The 24,891-nt window shown below is 44.1% G+C and overlaps 3 protein-coding genes across 12 annotated transcripts in view; 2 read left to right on the forward strand and 1 right to left on the reverse strand.

Annotated features, from left to right (window-relative positions):
- KIF23 (kinesin family member 23) overlaps positions 1-12,797 on the forward strand; it is a 39,591-nt gene extending 26,794 nt beyond the window's left edge. For 3 of the 10 annotated variants that reach the window (XM_072615223.1, XM_072615232.1, XM_072615240.1), the window contains 6 exons: positions 65-376; positions 3,476-3,706; positions 4,680-4,762; positions 4,940-5,024; positions 5,792-5,862; positions 8,368-12,797. In XM_072615223.1, coding sequence (XP_072471324.1) covers positions 65-376; positions 3,476-3,706; positions 4,680-4,762; positions 4,940-5,024; positions 5,792-5,862; positions 8,368-8,383 — 798 coding nt within the window. In that variant the 3' untranslated portion in view covers positions 8,384-12,797. Of the gene's footprint in view, positions 1-64; positions 377-3,475; positions 3,707-4,679; positions 4,763-4,939; positions 5,025-5,791; positions 5,863-6,416; positions 6,494-8,367 lie in introns of all 10 variants that reach the window. The other 7 variants (XM_072615250.1, XM_072615259.1, XM_072615269.1 and 4 more) reach the window with 5 other exon arrangements.
- LOC140507249 (large ribosomal subunit protein P1-like) lies at positions 8,408-15,578 on the forward strand. Its single transcript, XM_072615340.1, has 4 exons — positions 8,408-12,791; positions 14,458-14,532; positions 15,026-15,146; positions 15,459-15,578. The coding sequence occupies exons 1-4, from the start codon at positions 12,723-12,725 to the stop codon at positions 15,539-15,541; spliced, it is 348 nt and encodes a 115-aa protein (XP_072471441.1). The 5' UTR covers positions 8,408-12,722; the 3' UTR covers positions 15,542-15,578.
- A 4,576-nt stretch (positions 15,579-20,154) lies between these two features.
- Positions 20,155-22,062, reverse strand: LOC140507255 (large ribosomal subunit protein P1). The gene is made up of 4 exons (XM_072615349.1): positions 21,422-22,062; positions 20,740-20,814; positions 20,490-20,607; positions 20,155-20,266 (listed from the first exon to the last, which is right to left on the reverse strand). Exons 1-4 carry the CDS (start codon positions 21,491-21,493, stop codon positions 20,187-20,189), a joined length of 345 nt encoding a protein of 114 aa, XP_072471450.1. The 5' UTR covers positions 21,494-22,062; the 3' UTR covers positions 20,155-20,186.
- Between the last annotated feature and the right edge of the window lie 2,829 nt (positions 22,063-24,891).

A 24,891-nucleotide genomic window follows, 5' to 3' on the forward strand; every position in this document is an offset into this window, starting at 1 on the left:
TGTATAGAATGATATTACAGTAATTGCTCATTGAATTTCATTAATTTTTCTTCAATTCTTTTAGCTTTCCGCTAACTATATTGCTCAGATTTCCAACGGCCAACAACTCATGAGCCAGCCACAGCTTCATAGGCGCTCTAATTCTTGCAGCAGCATTTCTGTAGCTTCCTGTATTTCGGAATGGGAGCAGAAAATTCCTCCGTACAACACACCTCTCAGTGTCACATCTCTGGAAAGGCGTAGGCTACAGGAGCCAGGACAAAATAAACACTGTATCGTGTCAGACAGAAGGCGAGGGCTGTACTGGCCTGGAGGCAGGGAGGTGGTTCCCTCCTATAAACATGAGATAGCAGTAGAAGAGGAGCAGTGCTGCAGGGTTGGTGCCGATATCTTAAAGTATTGTAGCTGTAGTTATTTTCTTTTAACTTAATTTAGAACAGGGGTTCTTAACTTTTTTTGTGTCATGGACCCCTTCGCAAGTCTGTGAAGCCTGTGGACGAGGGTCTCAGAAGAACGTTTACAAATGCACAAAAAAATGCATACGATTACAAAAGAAATATTTTGGAATAAAGAGGTAATTTTTTTTCTCATCCAAGTTTATGGACTCCAGGTTAAGAACCCCTGATTTAGATGATCATTCTTTAAGCCTAGAATTTTAACCATGTAAATACAGTCAATCTCTTTGCTTTTAATTTCATGTTACTCATTCATATTAACTTAAAATTATGATACTCCTTCATCAAGCCTAAGGATGTGCTTTCCTCAGTTTGACTCTATGACCGTTGTTCATATCGGTGTCCTAAGGCTTTTTTGAACTCTCATGGTAAAGTGAGCTCATGAGCATCACACAACTTGTGACTCTGAATGTTGAGAACTGAGTTTTCATTTTAGTTTTCTTCTTCACGTACAGTATCCTCTGTTTGACTTCCCAGATGTCCCTCTCCCCCTACCCCTTTTCCCCCTCAAAAAAAAGGAACCATTTTACAAAAGATTATGGGATCTTTTTGGTTGGTATTATAATTTTGAATGTTAATATGTCGATTCTAATTTAGTATGGTTTGTCTTGAAAAATTTACTATACATTGTGTCCGTGACAATGGTGGAGGTTTTTTCATGCTTTTTGCTCATAACAAGGATTAAGGTAAATTTCTTTTTAATTGAAATGGATTTATTCTGCATTTACTAATTTAATATTTATTTAAATTAGTAAAATCTTAGTTTATTTGGTAGTTGTTTTAAACTCCCCAGTGTTAATGAAGTCTAGAAATTTTAGCTTTTTGTTCTTTTAAAAAATTACTAATACAACATTTGATTTCTTGGTGTATTGAGAACATTTGTTTTTACAAATTTTGCCTTAATCCTTTTTTTGTAGCAAAGCTTGGCGTATGGTCTCTTTGTGATCAACTCTTAAAATTCTAAATTTTAGAGTTATTTAAAACAAGGTTTTGATTATGGCTGCTCAATATTTGTAAATAATTTATAGTCTATTGAAACTTTTTTGGCTGGGAGATATTTAAGAGGATATGATGAATATTTATATTTTCATTACTGAAACCAGAATCTTAGAGATTTAGAAGTGCAGCAGAATAGTTAATATAAAGCTGTCATGTGGATCTTGGTTTTTTAGACATGTTTTACATTTTCAAGTTGAATGAATTTATATTTGAGCTGCGAGGAAAGAGCACATTCGTTTTCTAACTACCTGATATAAAGTAGATTGTAAAGACTGTTTAGGCATATATTCATTTGAATTTCTTTATTCACTGAATATTCTTTGAATATTCACTGAATTTCTTTCTGGAAACTTTCTTCTCCTACTTTCCCAGATAATCTGAACATTCATTCCATTATTATATATAACTTCCATTATAGTATTTTGGTTATTTCTTCATAGGCTTTTTTTTTTTTTAGCTGAATATTCTATGCTTGTCTCTTTCATATGACTTTCCTCAAATTCTGAGAAGGGGAAAGTGACGTCAGAACCTCTAGATTGTCTGTTATAGTTTATTCAGGATTTGATTTTTGCTTTCTATTATAACTGGAAATATAAAGGGACAATCTTTAAAACTCTCATGGTTAATGTTTTTGAGAAGGATGGACCTCTTTTCGGTGGTAATCTTTCTGGTGACTCATCAAGAAGTAGCCAGCTTTGTTTTTGTCACCTAGTAGATGATACATTATTTTCTTGTTGCTAAAAATGAGCTTTAATGTACAAAAGTAAAATCCTGTAATAAGACAAGACTATTTTTTCTAATTTGGGAACCATGGTAGGGTGAATTGTTGTTGTTCACTTGTTTCAGTTGTGTTTGACTCTTTGTGACCCCTTTGGGGTCACACAAAAATACTAGAGTGGTTTGACATTTCTTCACCTCATTTTATAGATGAACAAACTGAGGCAAAGAGGGTTAAGCGACTTGCCCAGGTTCATATGGCTAGTAAGTGTCTTGAGGCCAGATATGAACTCAGGAAGATGAGTCTTCCTGGCAGTCTATCCTCTGTACCACCTAGCTGCCCACTCAGGGTGAATTGTATTGAGCCAGATCACATCAGGATGTGTTGTTTAGGAGTTTTAAGATCTCCATAATGTTGACTGAATGGACACAGGTGAACGTGAAAGTGTATTGAAAACATCTAAATTCCTACAACATGAATTATGTTCTTTCCATAGAGAACGTACTTGGATTAGTCCTTGCTAGATCCAAATGAATTGAGAATCCAGAACTGAGATCACAGAAAGATAGAAAGTATACAAACTCTGCGTGTGGGGGGGATGGGGAGAGGTGATAATGTTAATATAGCCCTTTTACATCTCTTATTCATGTTCTTGGGAATCCATGAAGTAATTTTTTTTACATTGAGTTTATGGAATAAATGGATTGCTGTATAGAGAAAAGTCATTTAATCTGTCTGGACAAAACATTTTATCCTATTTGTTTTGAAATTAGAGCTTTGACCAAAACCATTTAAACATGTTACATTCAATTTAAGTGTATTAGTTTAATTTTATTAGTTACGCTTTTTTTTTCTACTGCTCTGAAATTTTAGGGCTTGTATAGAGAGTTTCTTTGCCCCTTATGCTTTGAGAAAAACCTTTTATAAATTAGTGTCTTGTGTGTAGACTCGAAGTATGTTAGTATGCAGGGTAAAAGCTAACATCAAAATGGAAAATGAGGCCTTTAAAATGAAGAAAAGCCTAGCAATATAACCCAAAATTCTTTCTCTTATTTGCTTGCTGAAATTGAAGTTCACTAGTAGAATGTCTTATAGTAATTTGTCTAGTTATTTTATTTAACTGCAAAGAAACCATTTAAAATTAGTTGAATAGCACTTTTGGCTTTCAAATGATTTTGAGCTTTGATTTTGATGTTGTGTTTTCAGTTGCTATAACCTAGCCTGCTGCACTTCTAATAATACCCTTAATGAACATTAATTCTGGGTTATGCTTGTTTCTTGATTCCTCTTTTAACCTGATCAGAACGCACCACCAATTCGTCTCCGCCACAGACGATCACGCTCAGCAGGGGACAGATGGGTAGATCATAAGCCTGCCTCTAATGTGCAAACTGAAACAATCATGCAGCCACATGTCCCCCATGCCATCACAGTAGCTGTTGCAAATGAAAAGGCACTAGCTAAGTGTGAGAAGTACATGCTGACACACCAGGAACTAGCCTCCGATGGGGAGATTGAAACTAAACTAATTAAGGTAAAGAATGAATTTACACAGGGGGAGAATTATTTTTAAAAAATGTTTGCAACCCCCTCCTCCACCCACTTTTTCCGACTATTGCTTTGACATACATAAGAAGATGTGATCTCAACACAAGGGGAGCATTTTATTCTGTTGTATTGGTTTTGCTGATGCACATCAAAGTGAAAGTACTGACCTAGCTGTGCAGATAGCAAGTAAAGACTAGGCCTGTTGTTTTCCTCTATGTTGACTTAGTCAACTAGTCCTTAGTCAGGCTTAGAATCTTGTTTCTTTAAGTCTTAATTTGCACTCTAATTGCTGTAATTTGATTTTAGTTTCTACTTTCAGGGGGAGAAACCACCACAACAGAAAAAAACTTCCATTTACTTATTCTGCAAAGTTAAGTTAAAAGGCACATTAAAATATTGAGATTTCTTTTGGTTGCTGTTTTGAGCCTTTCAGCATCTTGGGTCGAAAATGTCTGTAATACTGAAAGAGTTTTTCTTTGGTTGTTGAAGAAATATTGGTAATCAATGAAGAAAGAAAATAGGGTTAACTATTGTGATGTTTCACATTTAGTTACATCTGTAAACTCAGATGTAACATAATTTAATATGGTGATCACATCTAAAGAATGAAGTAAAATGGTATTTTGACCTGAAACCCTAAAAATTTTTGCTGCTTCTTAGCACTGCTTAGCTTCTGAATTAATTGTAGGTTAAGCAAACCTCAGTACAGTGTATGATAGGGTTTGAGGGGGAAATTGTGAGCAGTGAGCTCAGTACCTTAGGTTGAAGTACCTTAAATAGTCACCCAAACAGCCTGAAATCTTTGGATTCGTGGGTACTCCGGATACAGTTGTGTCTTGTGGGTATGAGTTTGAATGAATTAAGACAATGCTGAAAATAGGTGACTGGAAATGTAGGAAGCGTGAGTTTGCCAGCTGCGCTGCTCAGTCTATAATCGCCATCTTTTCTCCTTGTTTCAGGGCGATGTCTTTAAGACAAGAGGCGGCGGGCAGTCTGTGCAGTTCACAGATATTGAGACTTTAAAGCAAGAGTCACCACCTGGGTGAGTGCGTGGTCCCAAGAGACGCTCCGTGGGAGAGGTGCTCAGCACTGGTTCAGAAGGGGGAGCATGTTGTCGAATGATTTTGTGGAGTTTTAGGGGTGTTTATTTTCTAATATATTATTTTGAGGTTATAGTGATTCTCGTCGTACATTTTTATTCTGCCTTTTTTCTTTGCAGTCGGAAACGAAGATCTTCCACATGTGCCCAGACACAAGAAGTTGCTGTACCAACTGAATCTGAGTGGACAGATGTGGAAACTCGGGTAAGCTTCAAGAAATAACCCATCCTGAAATACTTTAATAATACCTTGGGCATTGCAAATCAGAAGATAGCAATAAAAATTATTGGATAAGAAAAGAACAAGTGTAATTAGAAGCTTCTCATCTTAAATTCTGCAAACTTATGTTCTAATTAAATAATTTCAAGCGTGATAGCATGCCACTTGTGCACTTTGTATAAAGTAGATGTTATGCTCAAACTTAAAAGAATATTTTCTGTTGCCTTCTTCTGATTTGAATCTCTTCAAACCTATACAAGATCTTCTGTTCCACTCACAGGACACTAGGACGGGCTTCTAGAACTGGGGATAAAAAGAGGTCTCTGAGTAAGGAGAATGTGAGAGAAATTCTATTCTTTTCCCAAAGTAACCCAACCGGGAGAGGATATGTAAATGAGTTGCTTTTGGCAGAATGTGGTAGAAGTGCTGAATCTCTGGTGAGGAGCCCTGTTTTGGTTCTAGTACTATTTGCCTTAGGCAAATTGTTTAACTTCTTTAGGTCTCAGTTTCTTCTTCAGTAAAATGAGAGTGCTGATCTTTGAAAACTGTCCTTTCCCACTCTCAAATTCTGTGGCTGTATCAAAAGTAAATTGTAAATAATTCTTCCATGGCTGCCTCTTTAAGCGTAGTTGCTTGGAAGGGACCAAGAGGTAATAATGCCCTGTTCTGGTATTTACATGGAAATATATTTTATAGTTATTTGTGACTAGTGGAAACTTTTGACTTTTAACTTCTCCTCTTTTTCATATTAGTGTTCTGTAGCTGTGGAAATGAGGGCAGGATCTCAACTTGGACCAGGATATCAGCATCATGCACAACCTAAGTAAGTTATTTCACAATTTCATTGACAAGCTCTGTGACTTTGTTATTGTTTTTCTAAAGCAAAATTTTAGGTAAAATTGTGCTTTGGGCCTTGGTTAGATCCATAGGAGGCGAGTTAGGTGGCACAGTGGATAGAGTACCAGGCTTGGAGTCAGGAAGACTCATCTTCCTGAGTTCAGATCTGGCCTAAAACACTTACTGTGTGACTCTGAGCAAGTCACTTAAATCTGTTTGCCTCATTTTCTGCATCTGTAAAATGAGCTGGAAAAGGAAATGGCAAATCACTCTAGTATCTTTGCCAAGAACATCCCAAATGGGGGTCATGACCAGTAAGATATGACTGAACAAAGAGGAACAAATTACTAATGGTCAGTCAACTGAAATAATATTGAGGCAAGGTTTTACAATTTTACAGCGAGATTCTGTTAATATGTTAATGTTATTGCTGCAATACTGTATTAATTGGGGAAACTTAATAATTGTTAAAATACAGGGTATCCTATATAAATGGAACCACATGAAATAAATAATATGTATACATATTTTTTATTTCAGGATTTATTGAAAGAATAGAAATATGCAAGAATAAAAGTGCTTTCATTTATATGGGACACCCTGCCTAGTATGTGATTGTGAGTGAAATAAGCTAAATATTGTTTAATATAATAAAGGTTAAGACTATTATTATACTTATGGTACATAGTTCTTTAGCTTAGAAGCAAATTTGTGAATGTTATGTTAAAGGACCCTGATAATTATGGGCTGGTGGAAAGAGCACTGTGCTAGGAGTTTCAGACTATTGTAGTCCTAGGCCTGGAACTCTGGGCATAGGTCACTCTGAAAATTACCAGAAATGTTGATTTCTGGTATAATGGTGATAATTGAAGTTGTTGGGATGAATTTGATCATTAAGAGACAGAAAAAAGAGGGAGGGACAAAGGACAGACCCTTTAGTGATGCCCATGTGTAGAGGGCAGTTAAAAGATAAGTCAAAAAAGAGCCTGAGTAATAGCAGTTAGGGAAGTGAGCAGAGAATTATGAGTGTGGTGTCAGGAAGGTTAAGGAAGGTATATCTAGAGGGAAGAATGAGATGGGAATGAACAGTGCTGAATCTGGCAGATAATTTTCACCACCTGTTATCTGGAGGGGTTAGATATCATTATCCCTATTTTATCTTGAAGGAAACAGACTCAAAGAGAAGTAACATGGCAAAGGTCAGTTAGTAGTTATTAATCTGGATCAGGAGTTAGGTTTCGTTAGCATTCCTAATCCAGTGGTCTTTCCACTTCATTAAACTACCACCATATAAATTAACAGGAACATTAAAAATTTCACCCTAACAGCCTTTAATCCTAAGATTTGGACTTCCATTATAATATGCTAAAACGTATTTTTATTTGAGGATTATGTGACTGTGTTTATATGCATCTCAGACAATCTAGATTGAGATGTAGCTATATTTTTATTTATATCTAGGTTGAGAATATATATTTATATCCATTGAGCTCTCTATCTCCTCTCTCCTCTCTCCCCATCTAATCTTTCCTGAAATAGTAACTTTTCTCTAAAATGCTAATGCAGTAACAGCATATTATTTAAGACATATTAGACAAAAAAGTCATAATTACTTTTTTATTTTTTCTATCTTCTAGTTCTTGACATAGATAAGCACTTTGTTAGAGTGTTTTTCAATCAATATAATGGGAGATAGCAATACTTAAAATACATGTTAAAATGTGTTGGACTTGGCCAGTTATGATGGTGCCTCAAATATAGAGTAGCCTAAGTACATGTCTGTTCAGGTACTTTTGCCTTTATTAACTCATGAAATTTCAGATACTGTACAAGACCCTGAGGGTCTTCCCCTCCCAGCTTGATTTTTTTCTTTTTTTCTAATTTAAGGAGCCATCCTTTAAACTCACTTCTTAAAGAAGCCTATTCACTGAATGGATGTTACCTCATTCTGAGTAACTGAAAAGGCCTTAGCCTAAGGGACCAGGGTCTCCCATTGCATCTTGGGCTATTGTCCTGATAAATATCTGGCCTCTGCAAGTCAACTGCAGGTCATGTCATCATTTCCCTGATGGCATGGTCCTCTTCGATAGCAAGGACAAACACAACTGTACATCTAATCTGAGACCCTCCCTGTACCAAGGTTTTCTTTTTCTGTTCTTATTACATTACTGTAGTTGAACAGCATTTCAGAGTTTCATCTCTAGCCCCCTTCCTCCTCTGACAGTCTATTGTGACCAGTTTAAAACTTTTAAGTGCTAGAGAATGAGCACTGAGGAAGCACTGCTTCCTTAGTGCAGTACAGAATAGGGATATTTATAAATGTGGTGTGCTTTATCAAGTGTAAAAAGTTCTGGTATAATAGAAAGAGGTATTAGAATACCTATCTACCTAAATATATTGGTATGATTATGCCAGTAGTTTTTTTCTACAAAAAACTTAGTAGATCATATTGTATAATTACATTCAAACTAATGTTACTCTTATTTTTCAGGCGCAGAAAGCCGTGATTTGAGCTTCTCTTATAAAGGATTTTTTTTCATGCTATTGATTTCTTTTGAATCAAACAGCTGTGCTATTTTGTAAAAACAAAAACTTGCGTTATTTAACATTGCATACCTCATAGCTGTTGGCTATGCTATACACTGGCAATGAGAGCAACACTTCCCACTTATCTCCAAAGACATGTATTCATATTCTCCATACATCCTGCTGTACTTATGAATTTCAGAAAGAAAACTCTTTCCTTGTTTGTATATTAACTTCTGATTATGCTATTTTGTGTATATTTTTTGTATACTCTTATAGATAATCATGCAAGGCTTTGCCTTGGGGAAAGAGGGTGGTGTATTTGGCTCATGTGTTCTTTTATAGAGTGACTTTTTCCAACTTAGATCTCATTTTTAGGTTAAAAATAAAACACATGCTGCTATTTAGCTACAAAAATGCACTTTAGACCATGTTTTGCTGACAATTCAAACTTTCATATCAGAATTCATATTGGAAAGTGAATTGTGTTGAATTTCAGTATAATCAGTTTTCTGGCATCTGACTATGACAAATGACCTAGGATAAAAAGCACTAAAAATATGAAGTGTATAATATGAAAAGACATTTTCGTTTTAAATTGCAACTGTATTTTATAAATTAGAAAAAATTTTTAGGGTATTTTATTAAGTGGAATTACCAGTTAATAAACATACATACATACATATAATGTATCTTTGTGAACAATTTGAAAAATATAATCAGCAAACACATTTAAAATATTTTGTATCACTTTGTGTTTCTAAATTATATAATAAGAATATACTCTATTTGAATAAATTTGAATTTTTTTTGAAAATGGTTTTTAACACACATGAGTGCAGAGGAATCAGTTTCTTGGCCTGGAATGAGATAATATTTGTAAAGCGTTCAGCACAATGCCTTGCACTTAATAGTTGCTATTTAAATGCTTATTTCCTCCCCCACACTACTCAAAATTGGAAGGGCTTCTGAGTTTACCTAATCCATCCTGTGTACTTGAACTGAAATTCCTTCTACAATTCTTGGTCATCTGACCCCTCTCCTAGACGACTGAGTCTTGGAGGATTTTCTGCCTTATGAGATAGCCCATTTTAGTTTTGGATAGCCATCAACGTGAAGAAATTTTTCATTATATTGACCTTAAGATTATCAGGCTGAAATCATATTTTGATAAATACCAAGGGGACTGTTCATTCCAAAAAAGGAATTTTGTTTGAGCCTTAATAAGTTTTTGTTATGTAGAAACTTTCATTGGTGGTATGTATTGTAACAAAGACCACAGGCCTTGGGCTCAGGAGACCAGCTCATGCTTACTAGTTGTGATTCTGAACAAATCACTTAGCTCGTTATCGTCATTATTAAATCATTAGCTTTTAAGAAATTACTAGAAATCCTTTAACTCTGAGCCTCAGTTTCTTCATCTATAAAATGGGGATAACACTTGTACCACCACTTCTGCCTGTTTTATTACCTTGGGTAATCCACAATGAAGCAGCCCTCATTTTCCTTATTTGTAAATGCAAAAAAAATTATCAATAGGATTTTACCATTGTGACACTGAAGCACATCCATTGATTGATCTGATTGCCAAAAGGAATTAGTAATCTTTGCACCACAATGGTTCTTTCAGTTTGGATTGTCCTGGCTTTTACCAAATGCAATTGTGAATTTTGGGAAGAGGCCTCTAGTTTCCTTTGAAGCTGATGCTTTTCCATTTTTACAGCTGAATTTAAAGCTTAGAAAGGACTGACTTTATTCAGTTATAGCAAATTTAAACTGATACCAAACCTGACTAGAAGTCCAATATTTAGTAATACGTCTTTAATTTTATGATGAGGGTGGTATGTGTATGTCTTGTGCAAAGGCTCAAGCAGAGCAGGCTCGCATTCCTCTTACAGGTAAGAAGCTAGAGAAGGGCTCCTAGGTGATATATGTGCAAAAAGGCTTGTCCAGGGCAACAAAAGGCCTGACTAACATTCTTTATGTTGTTTTTGTGTGAGAAAGTCAACAAGTCATCATTATTCATTTGTGAAGGGTATTATTTCTTTTTGTGTCAGTAAGTACTTCAGTTGAAATACTGAAGCAGTAGTGCAAGTTTTCCCATCTTTTCAGTGAAGAAACTGAGACTTGGAGTTGTGACTGGCACTGGAAGTAACCCAATCTTGGACGATATTTTAGTTGATAGTGCCTGACAAAAATTATATTAGAACCAACTCTTGGGTCGGTGATAGCCTCTGAGAAAAGCTGTGGTACTCATAACCCAAAAGTCTTATTTCTCCCTTTTTCTTGTTTGTTCCAGGCTGATGATGAAAGAATGCAAATAAGTTTTAAGTTAATACTTGTTAGAAGACAGGAAGTGACTGAAATAAGTGGCTATTGCATTAGTAATGGTTTTGCCATGGATAACCTGAGCACTTATAATTTGGTGTGTGTAATAATTTCTTGAATCAAATAAACTAGCTTTCTAAGAAAATGAAGACATTTATTGAAAGTACTTCAGCAAAAGGAAGCAAAACAAAATTTAGGGTGTAGGGTTAAGCTTCCTCAGTTACTTTTGCACTGTTTTGTACTCCCCAGATATTGCTCATTGAGCCTTGCGTTTTAATAGTTCACAAACTGAAAGTTGCTGCTGCAGGATTTCCGTTTATCTTCCTTGGATAGCACCCTTGATGGAAGCCAGGTCCCTTAGCCTTTTGGTGTCCATAGCAGTCCGATGACTGCTGCAAGGCAAGTGAGTGACCTGCATTATGGAGGGAGTTTCTTCACCGGACAGTCTCTATGTGGGTGAAATCACAGTTCCTGCCCAAAAGTGTGGGGCAGTGTGCCTAGGTAGGAGGGATATAGGAATAGGCCCTACCCTTAAGGAGCATACGTTTTATCATAGGCATATGTGTTTAGGTTATAGGATTGTAGCAAGAGAACTGGAATGGAACTCAAGATGCCATCTAGGCCAACCTATTTGATAACAGCTGTCTACAGTATCTTCAGGTGTGCCAAGGGCTTTACCTAGTGGAGGTCCTACTGATGCCCCCATTTTACAGCTGAGGAAACGGGCTGAGAGGAGGGCCAGTGACCACGCAGAGAAGCCAAGTCCTTCTGACTCAGGCCACAACTGTTCCGTCACAACTGTTCAGTTATTTTTTTTTCAGTTGTGTCTGGGGTTCTGTTAGCCCGTTTCCTTGTCCGCTTCATCTTAGATGGGGAAACAGAAGCAGATACTGCCAGTCAGGCCAGCTGGAGGCGTCCAGTCCACATCCGAACCCAGGTCCTCCTGACTCCGGGCCTGTCACGGCATCCCCTCCCTGATGACTCAAGGACAAACCGCCCCCACGTCTGAGCGCGGAACTGGCCAGCTGGGGGACACCCCGGGCCCCCTGGGGTTTGCAGGCCAGGCTTCCCCAATCCCTCCGGCTCTCGTGAACTCTCGGACGAGGCCCCGCTTCCTCCGCAGCCGCTGCTCCCCTGCGGGTCCCCGCCCCTCCCGGAAGGGGCGGGCCGTCGTGGGTCTCGTTTCTTACGTTACAGCGGTCAGACTGAGCCCGGAGAAAACTAGCTTCAAAGCCCGTCTGCGGCTCCAGAGGAGAAGGGGAGGCTGCGGCTGCGCGGCCCTGCCCGGTGTCGGGTCCGGCCACCGCCTGGTGCCTCGGGGCGGGGTCCGGCTCACCCTCCGATCCAGCGTTCCTTCTCTACTAGGCTTCGGTGACAATCAGCTGCCCCTGGGGGAGAGGGGCCTGCGTGAGCGCGTGTGTGTGTACACGTATATATATATATGTAGACAGACACACACACACGCAACACGCCCGCACGCGCCCGTGTACACGTACACCAGCCACAGACTCAGGACCCGCGCGTGCTGGCCCCACGGAGCCTTCTAGCCCCGGGTCTGTGCGTGGCGAGCGCGCGGCTCCCGGACCGCGGGGAGAACCAAGGGTCGAACTGGTACCGGAACGCGGGAGACTGCCCCGGCCAGCGACCCCCTCCTGCGGGTATTCCACGCGCGCACCGGACAAGGAGCTCAAACCGCCTGACCCTGAGCTCTAAAAGCCAGCCAGCCAGCCGCGAGCCGTGCGCGAACCGGAAGTGGAAGACTCCGTACGCGCTCGTTCAGAGCTCCGCCCAGCTACTTCCTCTCGGCGCACGCGCTGATTGGCCAAAAGGGTACGGATATAAGGCGCCGCGGCGGCCGTCGGTTCTTTCTCTTCGGTTGTCCGTAAGGTGCTCGGTTCTTCTTCGGAAGCTAAGGCCGCGTTGGAGTGACCCCTCGCTTCAGCCGGCGACTAGCACCGTTACAGACAACCCTCCCCTCGTCCGTCTGCCGAAATGGCCGTCTCCGAGCTGGCCTGCATTTATTCTGCCCTCATCCTTCACGACGACGAGGTTACGGTCACGGTGAGTGCCGGGGCGGCCCGTGGGCCGGGGGGCAACCTCGAAGGAGGCATGTGGCGGGGCCGGGCCTGAAGGGGCGGCTCCCCGCCATCTCGGCCTGACGGACCGGACCGACCGGGGCTGGAGCGCGAGGCCCTCCCTTGGGGAGGGGGAGCCTGTCCACGTGGCTGCCGCCCGCGCGGTGCGCGGCTGTCCCCTGCCCGGATGACTGGGCCACGCGGCCCGCGTTTCCAGGGCCGGTCCGCACCCACAACGATAAACGCCGAGTACGAGCTGCTGGCCCTGCGTGGGTGTCGGAGCGGGCCTGAGGCGGAGGCGGGGTTGGAGACCGCGTGGGGAGGGAGGGCGGTAAGGCGTGGGGTGGCTTTTGTTTGACTTCCCGAGCTGGACACGCCGCTCGGACACCCAGTCTGAAGCCCAGACTGGGGCCTGAGCGAGGAAAGGCCCACGTAGCTCTCCCGAAAGCCTTTAGCGCAGGTTTAATCTAAGACCTAAAGAGGTTTGAACGCTGCAAGCTGCCGAAAAAGAGAAAAGTGGGAAAAGTGGTTATCTAACATTTTAAAGTAACTGGTGTGTTTCGTTAAAGTGCAGCCTCACTTACACTTTGTTCTGTAGTCGGTTTTCGGAGTTGCTGAACACTTTAGCGACCTGAAAAGATTACGTCACTCAGGGAACCGCTTTTGATGCAAACAGAACCGCTCTGACAGCACCCCCAGAAGTGCTGAGGGGCCGCCCAGAGGATTTACCGATCCGCCCCGTGTGCAGTGTAGACAGCGTGCCGCATCCTCTTAAGTTAAGGTTGTTGTTCAGCACTCGCGGAACTGTGAATGCGATCATTGAAGTGTCAGATGGTATTGTGGTAACTTTGTAGCATTTGTGCTTCCGAAGATACTGAAGCTTAAAACTGAGCTTGTGAATAGACCTAGGAGGCCTCTCATCGAGATGATGATTAAGCCCTTGGGACTGAAAGGGTGCCCTTGGGATTGGCCGGCGGGGAGCGTTTATTAGGGTGAGAAATGAGATTTTTCTCAACTCTGAGTTACTTAAATGGAGGTTTGGAAATTCTTGGCTCCACCCTTCAGTCGGAGGGACTGGGTGGGTAATAGGTAGAGGACCAAGGTTGGTGGGATTTGTAGGGTGTTAGTCTTCCCCTTGATGAACTTCTGGGAGTGGGGGAAGTAGTGCGGATGGGTGAGAAATGAACCAGGGAGGAGAAGAGTGGCATGAAACCCAAATTAGAGTATCTGGGAGAGTGTGGGCAACCCTGTGAAATGTTTCAGACAGCGATGTTTTAGCTTGAGTATTTGGTGGGGACTTTGATCTGGATGGAGTGCCTGTTCTGATGGAATCAGATCCATTCCAAATATAGGATGCAAGATCTCAATTTCTTTAAAAATTTTAGCACCATCATTTGTAGTGGCCACTTCACATTTTATCATTTTATCTCTAAGCTACAGTTTCTGGTCTTTTGCAGATTTACTTTTCCTTAGTAAAGGAAAATTTGAAAGGTTAGCAGTTAATATTTGAAAAATCAATAAAACTAGTCCTATTAGCATTCCAGTGTTTTTTAACCTAGTTTATACTCAACTGCTTCTGTGGAGTCTGTATGAAGTTTGTGTATTGTCATGGTAAGAATATGAATTTCAGCTGCATTTTCTCTCCGTTTCAGGAGGATAAAATAAATGCCCTCATTAAAGCAGCTGGTGTAAATGTTGAGCCATTCTGGCCTGGATTGTTTGCAAAGGTAAGACAGCTCTGGGCATGTGGGTTGTGTGGACACAAAGTAGCCTCTGAAGGAATACTGAAAGACCTGAGTTTGAACTCTTTATCTCTCCTGGTTAATGTGATCACAAGCATGTCGTTGGGTCCTCTCTGTAACAGAGGTCACATGACCTGCAGTGCTGATTTTGTTAGGGTGCTTGAGCGCATCAGAACACCTAAAATTATACAAATGGAAGAGTATTAGATAGGGCGAGTTACTTAGTCTCTGAGCTTCATCTCTCAGGCATAATGCCTGATGGCCTCGAAAGTAACTTCCAGTTCCAAGAAGTGATAGGAATATTAGTTTGTAAGCAAACTACCTCTGATGGGTCAGAAATTAAGACTGGGGTTCATTATGGCAAAGTATCATCCAAAAAGCTGCCCAGATGGTTCACTTACCATCTTGAACGTGGGATGTTGATTATGGGGTGAAAACTTAACTGGCTTAGTATGTGATAATGGGATGTTGGTTTCAGGCCCTGTCCAATGTAAACATTGCGAGTCTCATCTGCAATGTAGGTGTTGGTGGACCCGCCCCAGCAGCTGGTGGGGCTGCTCCTGCTGGAGGGGCTGCTCCGGCTAGCACAGCTGCCCCAGGTAAGTATTCTTGCTTGTTTGAAAAGCTGGGTTAGGTCCTATTGGGGCCAGTTGATAGACTTGTTCAGGAGTGGGGAGCCTGCAGCGTGGAGGCCTTGAAGCAAAATGGATCTTATTTTTGTAAATAAACATCGCTGTGGCAGGCTTTTTCTCTTTGAAGTTAGGCTTTGGGAAGTTCAAATGATTTTTGTATCTAAGGCAATAATATAGAATTCTCTGTTATTTGGAAATTCATTTAATTTGATGGCTGTTTTTCTGTTTAAAGTTTATTGAGTTTTCAAATGTATGATTTTGATTCTTGTCCCTTTTTAGCTGAGGAGAAGAAGAAAGAGGAAGCAAAAAAAGAAGAATCCGAGGAGTCCGATGATGACATGGGCTTTGGTCTGTTTGACTAAATATTTTTTGTAACATTAAATAAAAGGCTTAACTCAACTAAAGTGTAGTTACTTTGCTAATTTTTAGGTGGTCTCAGCAATGAATACATAAGTGCTGTCAGGTAGGAGAGGTAGACAGCACTGGGTAAAATGAAAGGTATTTAAATACCTTTTATCATTTCCATTGATAAAAGAATAATATCTAGTTTTCACTTTGAACCTTTGGCAGTGACTTTGCCAAGAACTTGTTTTTCTGGGCCTTTAGCAGCTGCTGTTCTCTGCTGTGGGCACAGTGTGTCCTGGACTTTGCCTCCACCAGGGATCTTGATCCAGGGAGGGGATGATAGTGTTTTGGCTCTCCCAGGATGGCTTGTTTGTCTTGGTGGTGGCAAGCAAAGATAGATGGCCCTTACCCAGTCCCCCCCCCCCCCCCCCCCCCCCCCCCGTTTTCATAAGGGTTGTTTCTCAGGACAGTGATTGGGGAATGGGGCCAGGCTGGAGATTTTCCCTGTGGCATCTAAGTGGTTATAGAGAGAGCTAGACTTGGAGTCAGGAAGACCTGTGCTCAAAATTTTCCTCAGATATTTACTATGTGACCCTCCCGAGGAATCACTGCAGTAAGGGTAATTGAACTTCACAGATAGGTGTGAGGATCAATTGAGTTAATATAAAGTGCTCTTCAACACTCAGAAGGCTCTGTGTAAATATTTGCTGTTTTCACTGTCTGCATATGATGCTTCTGGCTGTTTTAACTTTGCTTCTTAGTGTACTATTCTAAGGACTGGCTTGTTTAAACTTAGATGCTAATTGTACAGCTTTTCCTCATTCCCTAATCCTGGAAAGACTATGTAGCTAGAAAGGGAAAGAAAACTGAATCGTGCAGTCATGAATTATCTAAGCTTGGAAGACTTTCAGTAAAATAAGTGAAGAGCAGAATTTCAAACTGCTTCTGCAGTTAGTGACAACAGTGCACAGTGATCATTTTCAGTTATCACTTAAGTCAGTTGCTCAGTTATGCTAGTGGGTTTTAGGTAATGAAGCTATTACTAGGGTACCGAAGTATGCAAGCATTTGCCCCCAGTTACTTACAGCAGAGTTTTCTCTGCTTTTACTGTGTGCATAGGATTATTTTATACCCGAATGGGTCTTTGATAATGTGCAGCTCTCCAGGATTCCCACCACCATTTGACCAACTAAAAAATGATCTGTAATCGTGGAATGTTATGGACATGGTGCATTTTATAAAATCCAGATAAGTAGGGCTTAGATTATAATGTATAGGAGTTTTAAGTATAGCTGAATTCAGAAAATGGCTATATTTTCCTGTTTTTACTTACCTGTCTTTGTGCTTTTAGTAAATGCAAATCAATGCTTAAAATTCAAATTAACCATTGAGTTTTCCCTTGACTTTGACTAATTAATGATTACATGATTTCCCTACACCCATTTAGTATTGACTGCTGAGACATTCAGAAAGTTTGCCTTCTATTTTCTCATGTATGCAATTTCAGCAAAGGTAATCAGTTGTCTTTGTGTCCTTGATTTTTGTGTTTCATTTGTGTAGCTATATCTCATCTGAGTTATCTCTATCATGTCTTTCCCATTTGATGTTAAATTTATATAAAGAATGTATTCTTTGAGGAACTAACTCCCAAGAGGATAATTTCACTGGAAACTCACCTTTAAACCTATAACTTTGCGCTGGATGTTTCTGCCTAAGTAACTCACTAATACCTCAGATGCTTGTGAGAATGATTGTTTTGTCTACTCAACTCCATTATCCTTTTTCAGAACCTTATCACATCTGTTGGATTATTGTAATAATTTAACTGCTCGTGTTTTCAGTGTCTTGTGCCTTAGGTCTGATTTAATTTCCTTGCTCACCTCTCCCATCTTCACATTTGTGTGCACCATTCCTTATTCCTGTATTCCTTATTCCTTATTCCACCGATGGAAATTGTTATTTCAAGCCCCAGCTGAATGACTAATGAAGCCTTTTAGTGATCTTTAAGTTTTCTTAGAGGACTTCTTTGCCTGGTCAGATGCTCACTTGTAATATATTTTATACGTGTTGTAGGCCTCCACTACCTCAACACCATTTGCTGGTCAAGATTCTAAGTACCTTGGTTACGCTGTCATTTTTAATTTTTCTGTCTTCTAGTTCTGTATTATTTGGATTATTTTAAATTATGATTTCATTGGTGTTGAGAACTCCCTGATGGGAAAGCACCCACACATTGGTTATATTAATAAAAGATTAGTGCACAGGTGCTGAATAGAAATGAAGTCAAAAGACTGGACTTGATAGACTCAACTCTGTGACCATAGGAAGGTCACTGCTTTGAGCCTGTCTGCTACTGCAGCTATGCTGCTATACTAAAGGTTTGTGAGGAAAATGCTTTGTAAATGTTAGAAGTATTTATAAAAATGTAATATTTTTGTGCTAGAGAACTGGTCATATAAAATACAGTATGTGTGTTGAACATGTAATGGAAAAGCACTGGGCATGGGAGGCAGAAGGCCTGGATTTAGCTGTGATTGAAGCTGGCTGACCTGTTGAATTTGTTCTTACTCTTTGTAATGAGATGAAAAAGCTCATGAGCAACGCAGGACAAATCTCAGTTCTTCTGGTCCAAGGCCTGCAAGGCCTGAATCTTCTCTTACTGATGAGCTATTAAAAAGACAGAAAGCCCTAGGCAGCTGTAGAGCATTAGGAAAAGGTAGAAAATACAGGATTACTTATGAAAACCAGCCTTTTAGACATTTTACCTGTTTTAAGGGACTTAGCAAAAGCTTAAAATGAATACATTGTAATTAGTGAAGAGGACTTAGTCCAGCAGGTCAGAGAGCCAGTTGATAACCAGGGGAATTGATATTGCAGGGGCCAGCAGCTGCTTTGGCAAATGTAATAGGTGCTTTGCTCCCTTCTACAACCTACATATGTAAAAAGGGTGATATCCACTGGCATAAATCAGTACATTCGCTTTCAGGATTTAAATAGGGAGTGAAGAATTGAGGAAAATTTAGTCAACAACAGAACTGTAGCCTAGTTTTAAAGTGGACCAGGTAACCTGCCTGTATTTGAAATTTTGTTTTTAGGAGAAAACTGGAGCATAAATGACCCAGTACAGGGAGAAAACAGTGGCTCGAGTTCAAATTTTGCTTAAACATCACCTCTGAGGTCCCCTACATTTACGAATTTATGGTCTAGAAGGAAGGAGAGTAACCCAGTATATATTTACTTTTGTCTTGACTTGCCTTTGACCCCCCAATAAAAATTGCCCATTTGTGGTTTGGAGATTATTCAGAATCCATATGCTGCAATACAAAACTCAAGTCCCTCCTCTTAAGGAGCATTGGCAGCGGTGAAGGATACACACAAGTGTAATTTCGGGAGGATAAGGAAAGGCTTCCCATCCAAAGGAGGTGACACCTGGTGTGATTTTTGAAGGAAGCCTGGGAATCCTGAGGGGTAGAGAGAATGCATAACAGGCATGACTGGATGTTGCAAAAGCAGTCATGGAATGCTGATGTCCCAAAATAACTAGCAGGTCACTAACTAGAGTGTCAAGGAAAACAATATGAAAATCTGGAAAAGTAGAAGGGAGCCAGATTGTGGAAGATTTAAAATGTTAGGCACTAGTTTTTGTTTTTTTTTTAAGTCCTAAAAGTAATAGGGAACCACTGAGAACACAGGTCTAAACTTACCAATCTGGTATTCAAAAGTTTAGACCTGTGTTGTAGTAATAGTGTGGTACACACTTGCTAGCTTTGGTTAAGTATGTTGGGGTTCAAGTGGTTTTATTTTAACCCTAACCTACCAGTTCTGTGAGCCTAGGTAAGTCACTTAACTTCATTGTCCCAGGAAACCAAAAAAGAGTATCGACATTTATGGAAGTTTTTTTCAGTGAAATCACAGGTCAGGATAAAAAAAATTGGGCAGACATTGAAGATGGACTCTATTGAGAAAGTCACTAACTGGAAGTCAGAAGTTGATTGCTAAAATTAGGCTTTTGAACAAAAGAGAAATTTATTCTTTCCAACCAGCAAGATAATTTTGATTTGACAAAAAAAAAAAAAAGGGGGCAGCTAGGTGGTGCAGTGGATAGAGCACCAGTGCAGGAGTCAGGAGGACCTGAGCTCAAATCTCACCTCAGACACTTGACACCCACTAGCTGTGTGACCTTGGGCCAGTCATCCTGATGAATTGGTCATTGGATTCAGATGGCTCTGGAGAAGGGAGGCTGATGGATGACCTTGCACAGCCCTCCCTCACTCAAAACAAAGTCAAGCGCAAGTCATGTCATCATTTCTCTGACAGCGTGGTCTCCTTTGGCAATGCAGGACGAACACATATTTTGCTTTGACATAATTTAATTTGAATTACTTGAGTCTAAATAACTGAAATTAGGATTCCTAAACTGATTTATGAACTATACTGCCCATCACTCACTCAAATTCTGTGATCTTTCTGCCACACAGGTAAATGCAGATTCTAGGATTAGAGAGTGATTTGACTTTAAATTTGTATTGAGATGCAGGAGTAAATAGGTTTGTGAGGCCAGTCCTACAGTGCCACGAGCCTGGAACGTGACTTGATGCACCCGAAGAGCTATCAGAGACCGACCACAGCACAGTCTTCAACTCTTTATTTGCAGTTACAAGATTAGTCAAAAAGCCCAAAGCCCATGTCGTCGTCTGATTCCTCGGATTCCTCTTTCTTAACTTCCTCTTTCTTCTCCTCAGCTGAAAAGGAATAAGATGATGTGTGAGGATTTGAATTGAATGCCGCCTCCAACGCAGGGGAAGCCAGCAGGCACGAGTCTCAGTCTGCAGCTGCCTGGGCCGGGGCGGAAGCACAACGTCCCCTAGCTCTGTCCCAAACCCTGGGAGATACCTGGCCCGTATGCGCCTCTCCCTGACCCTCCACAAAACCACCCACTGATGAAGCTGCGGTTCCGATGCTTACCAGGGGCAGCGCCGGCAGCAGGGGCAGAGCCCCCCGCAGGGGCAGCGCCAGCGGCCGGGGCGGCTCCGCCCACTCCCACGTTGCAGATGAGACTCCCGATGTCGATGTTGGCCAGGGCCTGCGACAACAAGCGGCGACAAAACAGAGAGGTTCGGGGAAGGCCAAGGTGGGCGAGGAAGCCCGGCAGGAGGGCTGCCTTCCCGCGGGCTTGGCCAGCCTGGCACCCAGGGCAGCCGCGGGGCGGCCTTACCTTGGCGAACAGACCAGGCCAGAAGGGCTCCACGTTCACGCCCGCCGCTTTAATGAGGGCGTTGATCTTATCCTCCTGCAGCAAAGCAACACATGGCTATTCAGGGGCGCTCGGCTCCGAGCGGACCCGCAGCGGGGCCCCGGGCTCCCGGACCGACCCGCTGACAGCACGTGCGCGGCGTGAGGCGGGGCTCCGCGGGCCGGCCGCCTCCCTTGTCTGCGGACTGAGGAGAGATGGGAGGGCGGAGGCGGGGGCGGGGCCAGGCGGGGGCGGGGCCGTGCGGGGGCGGGGCCGTGCGAGCTCCTTCCCGCTGCACCTGCTAGCGCAGCCTCAGCCACCCCCGGCCGGTGACTCCGCCCTGCCTCGGTTTCCTCATCTGTAAAATGGGGACGACGGCGGCGATGCGCCCGCACGCTGCCCTAGGCGCTACCCGCGAACACCGGGCGCGCCCGATCCCGACGCGCCGGAGACCCGGGTGGGAGGGGGCCCTCGCCGCTCCCGGCCGTGCACTTGGAAAGGGAGACCCCGAGCCCCACCCCTCCCGTACACTGAAGGGAACTGAGGCCCAGGCGAGTGGCCTGCGCCAGGTCACAGGCGGGGGTCAGTCGGGACTTGAATCCAGAGCCTCAGATTTCAAGCGCCGCGCTCTGCTCCCGGGCCCGACCCGACCCCCGAGGCTCACCGTGACCGTGACCTCATCGTCGTGCAGGATGAGGGCCGAGTAGATGCAAGCGAGCTCCGAGACGGAGGCCATGTCTGGGGCTGCCCGGCCTGGTGCTAGCCGCCGGCTGAAGTGAGCCTGAGCCCGAGCCTCACCCCAACGCGACCTTAGCTTCCCGGGAAGGACCGAGCACCTTGCAGGCAAACGGCAGGGCGGGGCGAAGCGGCGCGACGCCTGCGCAGAAGCACCGCCGACGGAGCGTGCCGCGGGGCTTCACGGCCGATCGGCGCCCCGCGGCCAATCAGCGCCCAGCTCCGGGCGGAAAGGGCGGGGCGGATGCCTCCTGAAGGTCCGAGACCCGCGAGGGCCCAAGAGCCTGTCTCAGCGGCAGGCCCTCGCCTTGCCCTGCGCATGAGCAGCCGCTAGGAGGCGGTGTTCCCCGCCGTTCTTAGTCTTAATCTTGCCTTAGGTTACCTTCCTAGGTCCTTAAAAAACCTGCCCGTCCGTCTCTCCATCTGTACTTCCTCATTGCTGTCTTCTGACACAAATCGTAATGAGGAGAGTTTTTCAGGGGAAAGCCCTGAGGGACTCGGAACCACTCGTCCGGCTCAGGCCGGAGGGAGGAGCCCCCGCGGGGCCTGCGGGCCGGGCCGGGCCGGGGCGGGGCGGGGTGGGAGGGGGTGGGGGCGGCGGCGCTGCAGTTCCGGCTCTCCTTCCGGTGCCTTCTCTCTTCCCACCATCTCTCCGGGTTGGCCAGTGCCATGCCTGCGGGCCCCGAGGGTCAGTCCGAACCGGAGGGGTTGGGAAAGGCCCCTGACGCGGTGCGGAGGAGGCGGGGCGCCGCAGGCCCCGCAGTGTATACGGGCACGCGGCTTGGACCGCCGGGGCCCGGCCTGCGTGTGTGCGAGGGTGGGCAGGGATGTGGGCAGCGGGGGAGCCGTGAGGCGTGGCGGGGGCTGGGTCAGAGGTTAGCGCTCTGCGGGACGACGGGCGGTACCGGAGGTGGCCGTGACCTCGGACCGGCCCGAGGGGGATGAACGAGAAGGGAAGGGGGGGCCTGAGCAGAAGGGCTCAGCCCGAGGGCCGCCCTTGAGGCCCCGGAGGGCCCCGTGCGCCCTGGAGGCCACGTCCCGCTATGTGAAGATAAAGGCAATAAAGACGCTTCGTTCTGAGGACCGCCTACAAGATGCCCCCTCTTTGTGAGGAGAAGTGACTGAAAGGCTCGTGAAACCTGATGGATAAACTGACAGGCTGAAGAATGTCGTACGCCTGTCGATAAAGAGCCGTGCGTTTTCCAGCACGGCCCGCGTATATGTATATACACTGTATATACGTATATATATATAGCTTAATTGCAGATTGATTACCTCAGCCGGTCTGCGCCCCTGTGCCTGTCACCTGGGAAGAGCTGGGAGGAAAGGGTTCACCGCACGATTGTTTTAGGACGTTTAGGGAGAGAAGCAGAAGCAGGAGGGCCTGAAGGTGACGTTCTGAATTCATCAGACACTAAGAAGAATTCTGCGTGTCACAGAAGTTCACGATCTTACGCGTCCTCCCCCTCCCCCTCCTTCATACACGGCCATGCTCCCTTTCCTCGGTGCTGGTCAAACTCAGATTAAACCCTCTAGGTGACCCCAAACCCTCACGCCCCCAGGAGCGGGCCTCGGCTCCCACCTTCGTGGCCCACGCCAGCCACGCGGCTCCCTCGTGGCTCCCTTAAACTACGGGATCATCGGGAAGGTTTTCTAAAGTATAAGTGAAAGAGAATCCTCACGATCAGCCCCCAGAGCGCCTAGGACAGCGCACAGAATTCCCACCGGGGAAGAGGCCGTTATTCCTTCAGATTCAAACATTCAGGAAGAGAACGGCATGGTGGGAATTTCTAGGCCGGTTTATATTTTGGGAAATTCGTTCAAACTGCTTGTGGCTGGGGACAGAATGAGGAGGAAGGGAGTGGGGGGATGAAGTTATACGGGGGCACACTCTAACCATCAGAGCAGAGTCTGAACGCGGGGCCCATCAGCTTAGGTAAGCATGTGGACAATTGTATTTTAGTACGGTTTTTTAACTTGATAAAACTACGTATTCTATTTTATGCATTTAAAAACATCAGTCTGAGAAGGGGCCCGTAGGCGTTACCCGTGGTACAGGAGCGGCTGAGAGTCCCCAGACGACCACCGTACCTTGGGGGTGAATGCACCCCCTTCATCGGAAGTCCTGTCCACTGGTCAGAGATGACCTGTCTGGAGCTGCGGGGAAGCCAGAGTGCCCTCCCTGTGGACTGAAGGTGTCAGTGCCAGAAGCGAGGCCTGACCCCGCTCTTCGGACTCTGCCTGGAGCCGCCGTCCTGTCCTTTGTCCCCGGGTGCTGTAGGTGACCTTGCTCAGGTGTGCCCTGGACCACGTGGCCTTTTCCCTTTTCTCGGTGTAACACCAAGCATTTATTAGTCAGGTGCTTGCCGTGTGGCAGGTGCTTTTATTTATTTTTTAAGTATTTGATTTATTTTCAGTTTGCAACATTCCCCCTCCCCCCCCCAAGACAGCAGGCCGTCCAATACCGCCGGACACACACATTCCTATTAAACACTTTGACATTAGTCATGTCGCACAGAAGAATTAGAACAAACGGGAGAACCCGTGAGAAAGAAAACGGAACAGAAGAGAGAACCGTCCGCTTGGGTCTGCACGGTCTGCGCTCCAAGCCCGCAGTTCTGTCTCTGGCTGTGGATGGCACTTTGCCGACTTGGGTCCTTCGGAGATGTTTTAGGTCCTGGCGTGGCTGAGAAGGGCTACGTCCATCCGTCGGTCCTCGCAGGCTGTGGCTGTTGGTGTGTACGACGTTCTGGTTCTGCTTCAGTCCATGATCTCAAGGGCCCTTGCCGAACCTGAGATTCCGCGAACATCGCGGGAAGGGCTCTTTGATGTGCTCCATCACTCTGCTGAATTGAGAATCCCGAATCTCTTTGGTGGAGGAAGTTTTACATCAAATTCCTTTTCTCCTGGGTGACTCCAGCTTTGGGCTGCCCTTCTGGGGCAAGTCTGAAATAGTGAGTCTCTAGATCCGTCCTTCAGCTGTTGGGGCAGACTTAGTGGTCTACGGGGTCTGGAGAGATGGGTCAGGTGAGCCCAGGATGAACGCAGGATGTCCCCCAGACACTCGTATAGATGTGAGAGATAATGAATCTCTGAGTTGGAAGAAGGTATGAAGTATTGCTTAAGAGCTGACATGGGATCAATAGTAGGTACTGAAAGAGAAACAGTAAGAGCTTCAAGAGAGATCAGAACTATCTCAAGACAGCATGGGCTGCTTTGGGGTGCAGTGGGTTCCCTTTCACTGGAGGTCTTCAAGAGCAGGCTGGACACAGGAGTGGGGGTGACCTGCTGGCAGGGATTCGTGTTGGGTCAGACTAGATGACCTCTGAAGTTCTTTCCAATTCTAGGATTCTCTTGGGCTCCATGTGTAAAATTCTCTGGAGCCCAATGACTTCCATA

This window comes from Notamacropus eugenii, chromosome 1 (genome assembly GCF_028372415.1).
Source record: "Notamacropus eugenii isolate mMacEug1 chromosome 1, mMacEug1.pri_v2, whole genome shotgun sequence".
Taxonomy (NCBI): domain Eukaryota; kingdom Metazoa; phylum Chordata; class Mammalia; order Diprotodontia; family Macropodidae; genus Notamacropus; species Notamacropus eugenii.